Genomic DNA, 8,584 nt, shown 5'->3' on the forward strand with positions numbered 1-8,584 from the left:
ACATAAGGTTTATATGAGCCTATTAAAAAAAGCACCAAAAGATAGGACAAAAAAATGGCAGAATTTCATCTCGAATGACTGGCTGCAGCTTTTATCTGTAATTCCATTAAATGCTTGGATTGTATGACAGACAATCATAGAAAGGGTGGCTTGCATGACAAATTTCGAGGTGGTTACCTTAAGGTCCATCAGTTTGTGTGTGTCACATGGGGTGCTCAGTGCCGTCTCTGCAATCTTCTCAAATTCATTACAAAGCCTGTGAGAGGGAGACACATTAATTCAGTGACAAAAACAATGGATTTCACAGACTTACAAACTTATTATGGCACAGCTTGGAACCTCGAAATGAACAAATGGGATAAAGCAGCGAAGCCAACTCTAGGTTTGCCATCCAAAACGTTCTGTGTACTGCACGCTCCCTGTGACAAGCACACCAGGCCCTATTTACAGTCTGTGATCAAGCCTAAAGCAAGAACATTTTCTTTAAATTCCCTGGTTGTCTGTGTTGAGGCATGCTGCAATATTTTTTTCAAGCCAAGCTTCAGTTCATTAATTACTTTGCAATAAATTTAAAATGGGATGGAGCACAAGATATCATCAAAATATTAACTACTCTATATTCCAATGCAAGGATGAGTAAGTAGAAGTAAGTAGAAAAATAACAGTTCAGTGCAAACCCTGGATTAGATTATGCTGCATAATATATGTCATAAATTACTGTAGCTGCTGCATGGTTTCAAATTGAAAACAATTGTTCAATGCACTGCACTGTGGCAGAAACAAAAGAGGTGATGGCTTAGGTTACATGAGGTTTAAAGGTTACAGTAGCTAGTGTTACAGTGTCATGATGGACAGCAATCTAGAGACCACAAGACAACTCTTACAAGTATTCAAATAATTAATAATGCTGCAGAAATATTCCAACAGTAATACTACAATCTTAAAAAAATATGTAAGTAGTTAAGGAGGAAGGCATGATGAAAATAAAATATAATGAACAAAATATTACCTTTTCATTACGTTTGGTATAGATTTTAATTCATGAGCACGTTTTCCCACATGCGATGAAGATCGCACTCATGTGCATTGAAAATTTGAAGTAGATTTGGTAAATCAAACACTTATTTCAAGGCAAAAAAATGAGGTGTTTTTTCAAAACAAAACTTCTTTCAGACGATTTCTTGCTTCAGCTACATTTAGACCTTATTACAAAAATGTAAAGAGAGCACACACTGCTGTCGTGATGTTATCAATGAAAGTGAAAATAATGAGCCAACTAACTTTTTGTTGATTTCCTGATGGTTTTGTAGCATCCGTGTGGTCAGTCTCTGCTGTAGCTCCTGAGCATGCTTGACCAAAGAGCGGATGACCTTATGAGAGTGGACCTCAAACATGCCCAGACGTGCGACCTAAACCCCGAAAGTAGAAGAAGTCAGAAACACAGTATTTATCACTTTGACAATGAAATTCAAATTCAGTCAATTTTGGAGACTGTTTTATCAGACAGTGATCTCTACAGAGTAATAACTAACACCATACTGATGAAACATTGTTTAAAGAAGCGATATGCAGGCTTATTTGCATTCTTGATAATTCATTCCATTATAACCCTTCAGCATAATGTCAATCAAGTTATCTGACAGATAACTAGTCTTCTATTTCTCCTCTAGACTACAAACCTTGAAGAAAAGTACCGATCACAGAGCAGTTCATGAAGAGAGAGAAAGAGAGCAAGGACACCACTATTGTCTTCGTTACTAGGCAGATACACATTCAAAAGCCTTTAGTAGACTAACTGTTATTCCAGCATTGGAAAAAAACTGTCCATGCAGCAAAACACTAACAAAAAAGAAAAGAATTGAAAAGAGACTGAGAAAATAAATGCAATAATCATCTGTCACATATGAAGCATTTGTATCTGTCTATGTTCATCTGGTAAGAGAGCCACAACAAACTTTAGTTTTAAATAACCTGGGGATGAGACCATGCCTACAACTGTTAATACATGGTAACATGATGATTTAACTTCAGCGGCTAGAATACACATGTTCGTTCTAATTGTAATAGATTTAATTCAGTTCCACCTTGTTGATCAATACCTCTTGTGAAGTGTACTGGATCTGGTCAGCAAGCTGCTTGTAGTGTACCACCTCCTGCTTCATTTCCTGGAAGGAGTGCTGCTCACTGAGGAACTGCTCCACATCTTTCTCTGCCTGCCTGGATACCAGAGTGGCATATTGTGCGACATATTCGTGAACATACTCCTTTGGCCTGACACACTCGGCCCAGAACACCTGACGCACTTCCTCCTGCTGGGCCTCAAGGATCTCTGGCAGGATGATGGGATTGAGGGTTTTCCCACCCTGGAAGTGTGGCTGTGAAGTACAAGTAGTGCATCCAGGCAAAAAAAGTTGAAAATAGTTAACACTACAGATGTGAATTAGACTATAGCTTACTCTGGTACAGCTAAGAAACTGATCCACTTTGCACCATTCTTAACATAACACAGTCTGACCTAATTCAGTTTTTTCAAAGCAGACACAGACTTTTCTTCTCACCTCCTCGGGGTACAGTAAGCTTTCCACACGAGGCACCACGCAAATGGACCTGAGCATTATCTCAAAGGCGTTAATGACAGCCTCCTCGTACTGTTTTAAGTCAGGCTCAAACCTAATCTGCGTGTCCTCCAGGATCAGATGCAGCACAAAGACTGGGTGTGGATCGACTTGCCCTAACCGCTATGAAGGGGAAGAGGAGGAAAAAAAGCAAAAGAACATCAATCAAATATTTACTCGTGTAAAATATATTAGCCTGACATTTTTATGCTTTCTCTTACCTGGTCGGGGCAAATTAGATTTGTGTAGGCTCTTAATGAGTCCAATCCAAGGCTCTGCAGCATGGAGGTCATCAGTGTAGCTGCACAGTTGAAGAAAGACGACAACTTGGCCACATTACTTAAAGGAGGCACCAGCTTGCGTCTGGAACCCTGGCAGTAAAGGTTTAGCACTTCGGAAATCCAACTGTCATGAAGAACAGAAAATGGCAATTTCAAAATGTTGTTAAGGGAAGGTCAGGTAGTCATATACTACACAGAATAACTGTGATAAAATTGAAGAGAAATTATGTTTTAATTACAGAGCATTATATTTGTTGACTTTTTTGCTAAAGGTGTAATTGTATTCCCAAAAAGATCTATACCTAAAATTAAACATGTACATGCTGTAAAGGTATGTACAGTTGCACCACTGTACTTGAGTTATTTTGTTTTCAGTTCAGTCTGTATGCAGAATAGTGTCAAATACTTCTCACACTCTTGGGATATACAATATCGGGTTTAACTTTCTATAGTGCTCTTTACAAACACTCAAATATAGGATTTACAAAACCATGTGTTGGGTTGTGGTTGAACAAGAACTAATGACAATTCAATAGTTTGCCAAGGCTTAAATGGGGAATTGGTTGTGTTCTCACTCACTCTTTTAGCAGGATTCTTTTGGCATTTTCCACGTGTCTAGTGACAGTTTTCTGGAACACAGACAGCTCCATGGATTCCTCTCTGCTGTGGAACTCCTGCACATCTATCAGACGCATATTTCTAAAAGCAATAAAACAGTAATCATATTTAATTAGATTATACAGAAGAGCCACAAACTTAAAAGCAATAACAAATGCTATGTTTCCATAATTTTGTAAAAACAATATTTACTGTATTTATTAAGTATATGTACAGAATATAAAAGTATGTCATGCACCATTCTAAATAATTTAACTAAAATATACTCAGATATGGCTAAATTGTGTAAAAATGTATGTATTTTTAAACTAATACAATCTCTACATATATACACCATAGCATACTTACTTGTAAGAGGCATGCCAAAGGTATAGCATTTGCAGCATAGTGGGATTAATAGAGTGAAGATTAGCTCTAATCTTCTTTTGTGCGTAGACAAAATCTTGGTTCCACGGTTTTGGGAACACTGCCAATCTGATAATGAAAAGCAACATTAGAACTCCAGCAAAATACTGTAAATGATTCATCATTCTACCACTACCACTCATTGCTCATTATAACATAGGTGTTCCTTGAACTGAGGAAAACACAAGAGCATCTGTATGACCTTGTCGTCATAAGTCATGCTTCACTACTACTGAATATTTTCTCAAAAGATTAACATGCAAATTTCTCCTTCACGTCCTGCTGACTTACTCGAGTCTGTGAGGGGGCAAATCTTGTTCTCTGTCCTTGTTACTTTCTCCCGGATCCCTGAATGTGTATTTCACTAAAATCACAAAAGAACAAAAAAGGATATTAAAACATAGCGTATCGTATTACAACGCTCAGTCACTAAAGATGTTGGAGATAAGTAAAGTAAATACAGATAGCGGTCTTGACACTGAGCATGTAGTCGTTGTGGATCTCATTGATTAGCAGCTCCAGTGGTGTGTTCAGGCTCCTCAGGTGGGAGGGGAGCCTTCCCAGAATGTTCTCCTGCCAAGAAACCTCCAGAGGAGCCACATTCTTCAAGTCTATGCCGTGCTCAATGTAGTACTTATATTTCTGACAGGACAGAACAGAACACTCAGCGGTGGTAACGACTTACACCAATGTGTGACAAGATGTTTTTCATTACAATGCGGATTACTCAATAATGAAAACTCCATAAAGTATAACCTGGGCTTTGTGTGATGGATGTTTTGGTGCATGTGAGAAAAAGGAAAGGAGTGGAAAGAGAAGAAGACGACTGCAGTAATGGATGCCGACTGCCATAAAACACCAAAGACTTAGAAAACTCTGTGTACCTGAGTTTCCCTTGTTTATGTGCCAAGTGTGTCCACTACACAGAAATGTAAAAAAGCCACTTAAATGTATGCAGCTTTTTTATATTTAATTTAAAAGAAGAAAGAAAGAAACAGACAGAACCTAGCGACCGTTACCAATGAGACCAGCAAAACAAAACAGTGATAAAGGCTACCACATCAAATGTTTTGAAGGGATTATGCCAAAGAATGATGAGAACAATCTCTCCATTACAGCCGTGTACACAACAACAACACAACACCGGTGATATAAGTATCCATTTCCATCAAGTTGGTGCTGAATTTCACCATTTCACGGTCACTTTGTGCAGTTAAATCTGAAAAGCCACACGCTGAGTCGCTGTTGTCCTCCTGCTCCTCCTCCTTCTGCTGACTAAAAAGAAAAGAAAATGGAGTCTCTATGAATGTATTATTTCTGCTTTATAACAAACATAGCATTTCTTCTCTGACAAAATGTCGTATCATATGGAGAAACATCCATCCTCTCATTTATTTGTATACATATATATGCATACATATATTATTTAGACCCTGTAGACTATGGAGGAAACAGTGATTAATACATAACTGAAAATGTCAAGACGGTGCAACTCACCAGATGAATTTAACCACATTTCTGCGGAAATTCTTCTGCTTCAGTAGCACTGCACTGGGAAACTGCACTGCCTTTCTGCTTTGGCCTCTGCTGTGACACATACTAGGGCTTCCTGACCAGTTTGTCAGCACATGTCCTAAAACACAAGTCAGTCAGTCAGTCATCATCGAACCGCTTTATCCTCCACCAGAGGGTTGCGGGGGGTGCTGTGCCAATCTCAGCTACATCGGGCGATAGGCGGGGTACACCCTGGACAGTTCGCCAGTCCATCGCAGGGCCACACACAACTAGAGACAAATAACCATTCACTCTCACACTCACTCCTACGGTCAATTTAGAGTGTCCAATTCACCTAATCCCCACATTGCATGTTTTTGGACTGTGGGAGGAAGCCGGAGAACCCGGAGAGAACCCACACACACACGGGGAGAACATGCAAACTCCATGCAGAAAGGCCCTTGTTCCAACCGGGGCTCGAACCCAGGTCTTCTCACTGCAAGGCGAGAGTGCTAACCACTTCAACACCGTGTGGCCCTCCTAAAACACAAGTATAGCAAATAAATTATAAATAACATAACTACTACTATTATTAGGGGTGGATCAAAAGATCAATTTGGTGATATATGTCATCGTCCTTCCTCATGCAATGCGGTAATCGGTACGCCAGGGCAAATATTTATATTTTAATTAACAAATTACACTCTCAAGTTCCTGCCAATTTTCCCTCAATTAGCTCAAATGAATGAGTGAAATATGGGGCGGAAGTTACCTGGCTGAAGAAGAGGGATAATTGTGGAGAAAGCCAAGTTAAGAGATGCCCCATCCACGTTCAATACATAGACTTTATGCACATTGTTCTCTATGTGGTGAATAAATGGAGAAATCCTGCACTTTTACATTTTCAATGACTTTTTGTTTTCTTCAGACAGATATAATAATTGTCTTGCAATATACTGATTATAACAAAATTGGGATATTATTGGTATCGTGGACCATGTGTCATATGATCGTATCGTGAGGTACCCCGTGATTCCCACCCCTAACTATATGTAGATTTACAGTAAGTGTGCATTTTGAAACAAATGTATTAATTTAAATAAATCAACGTTAATTCAAAAAACAAATTACATATTTTATAAATTGAAAATGTATGTTAGGTAAAGCTGCAAGAAGGTCAAAGGTGGACAAGTGACACACAAAATGAGGGTTGAATAAGCACTGAAATAAGACAAAAACAAGAATATAAACAACACACGGAGAGTAACATGTATAGCACAGATTTATAGGAAAACAGACGATGAACGGAACAAATACACCTGGTGATACAGAGATATTATAGTTAAAGTAAATCGTTAACTCACTCTCCACGGCTGTATTGTCCTGAGGTTTTTGTCTCCGTGGGAGACCCAGTGAAAACGGATAGTTTTCCATCCATGGCTCGTCTTCACTATACAGCGGTCCTTTCTGTTTAACACAAAAATGAAGTTTGTATTACATAAAAGAACACACCATACAGCATTAAAACAACACGGGGAAATATCATTTTGAAGACATTTTTTTTACGAACGTCATGTCATAATAATGTTAAACTCCGTACTTTGTAAACTTACCTGTAGTGAGTTTTGTAGTAAGAATGCTGTCACTCCTTCAGGACGTTTTTCCTTCTTCTTCGTCGAACTCATATTGTCGACATTTGTGAAAACTATTTGACCAAACCTCTGTCTGTGCTGTGCCGTTGGTTGCTAGGGGACGCAATAACTCCTTCAAAACTTTTAGCCGCTGTGCTAAATCACCTGCTCAACTTCAAATTTAAACGTTCCAGTTGCGCTTCTTCTTGTGTTAAATGTTTTAAAAAGGTTAATTTCACTCACTGCGTCTCAATAACGTGTTTTCATCACCTCTACAATTAGTGTAGGTGTCCGTTGTGGTCAGTGTAGTGATGGGACAGTCCATTACTACCGTTTGTGGGGGGGCACTAATGATATAGAGATTGTGCCCGGGGCATTTTGTTAACTGTTGGAGCGTATACACATGCACTATATGTTAGTTAGTAAAGAAGTATAGTTTTCTTTCACAACAACTTAGTACAACTTCGACCAGTTGGAGCTCTATTTAATGGAGGCTGCAGGTAAACCCCTACCTTCATTAATGTTAAAGTCCGCACTAGTTTGACAATGATTTACACACACTGGATGGATTTACATGTGCTTTTGATTGTTATTTTTACACGTTTTAACAGTATATATCGACGTATTTCATTACAAAGATTTTGACTCAATGGAAAGGCACAGGTTAACATAATCAAAGAAATGAAGGCTGAGCTCCATTTAGCTGCTTCAGTTTCAGGGCATATGCTGGACTACTTGAACAAAATAGAGCCAATTTACACAGTAATATTTGCACTTTACCTGCTTTGTGTCGCCTACAGATCTTTGGGTCTCTTTCACAACAAGTAATTTAGCAATAAAAACATATAAAAAACATGGTTCTGGTCACTTGATAGCACCCTGAAAGTGAGGAGGGTAATCATTCATTTAATTACTTACACCTGTGCTTTTCCAACTGTGACTAGGAAAAGAATCCAACATAGATTTCTATAAATATATTTATTTTCAATTAAACGTTAGCCAAAACAACTTTATCAAACATTTTTAGAAACACAACACTTTTAAAGAAATCACCAGGTACCTAATAAGTGAATGAATAACAGATAAAAACAATCATTTTAAACCCAGACTTAAGACTTTTAAGTCTTTGCACATTTTCAGCACTGGTGACAATATCGGACAGTTAAAATATACTTTTATAGAAAGCATCTCAAAACAATGTGCAACAGCAATTTATTTACATATATATTTTTTATTTTCTGGAAACCAATTTCAGTATTAAAACTGAATATCAATTTACAGTCAGGTGGTCAATGTGAGCAGCTTAGGTTTCCCTCACTAGGTCAAAATGCCCTTGAGCAAAAAAAACCCAGTATCCCTCAAGAGCTTTACTTCAAATGACCCTATACTGTAGCTACTAAGTCTTACAGTTTTGTAGTGTAGTTATTGTTGTGTATTAAAGCATGTAACCCTTCCTCGTAGTGCAAAGTTGTGGACTGCTGCAACACATTCATTTCTGTTAATATATAACATAAAACTGTTTATCACTATTTACATAAAA

General features: G+C 38.2%; 1 protein-coding gene across 3 annotated transcripts in view; it reads right to left on the reverse strand.

The window, feature by feature from the left end:
* dnah7 (dynein, axonemal, heavy chain 7) overlaps positions 1–7,347 on the reverse strand; it is a 71,823-nt gene extending 64,476 nt beyond the window's left edge. For all 3 annotated transcript variants that reach the window (XM_044019059.1, XM_044019060.1, XM_044019061.1), the window contains exons 1-13: positions 7,027–7,347; positions 6,778–6,880; positions 5,417–5,552; positions 5,110–5,194; positions 4,381–4,561; positions 4,211–4,283; positions 3,863–3,988; positions 3,476–3,595; positions 2,837–3,020; positions 2,559–2,738; positions 2,100–2,375; positions 1,282–1,409; positions 178–256 (exon numbers count right to left, since the gene is read on the reverse strand). In XM_044019059.1, coding sequence (XP_043874994.1) covers positions 178–256; positions 1,282–1,409; positions 2,100–2,375; positions 2,559–2,738; positions 2,837–3,020; positions 3,476–3,595; positions 3,863–3,988; positions 4,211–4,283; positions 4,381–4,561; positions 5,110–5,194; positions 5,417–5,552; positions 6,778–6,880; positions 7,027–7,098 — 1,743 coding nt within the window. In that variant the 5' untranslated portion in view covers positions 7,099–7,347. The remainder of the gene's footprint in view (positions 1–177; positions 257–1,281; positions 1,410–2,099; positions 2,376–2,558; positions 2,739–2,836; positions 3,021–3,475; positions 3,596–3,862; positions 3,989–4,210; positions 4,284–4,380; positions 4,562–5,109; positions 5,195–5,416; positions 5,553–6,777; positions 6,881–7,026) is intronic.
* Between the last annotated feature and the right edge of the window lie 1,237 nt (positions 7,348–8,584).

This window comes from Solea senegalensis, linkage group LG2 (assembly GCF_019176455.1).
Source record: "Solea senegalensis isolate Sse05_10M linkage group LG2, IFAPA_SoseM_1, whole genome shotgun sequence".
Classification (NCBI taxonomy): domain Eukaryota; kingdom Metazoa; phylum Chordata; class Actinopteri; order Pleuronectiformes; family Soleidae; genus Solea; species Solea senegalensis.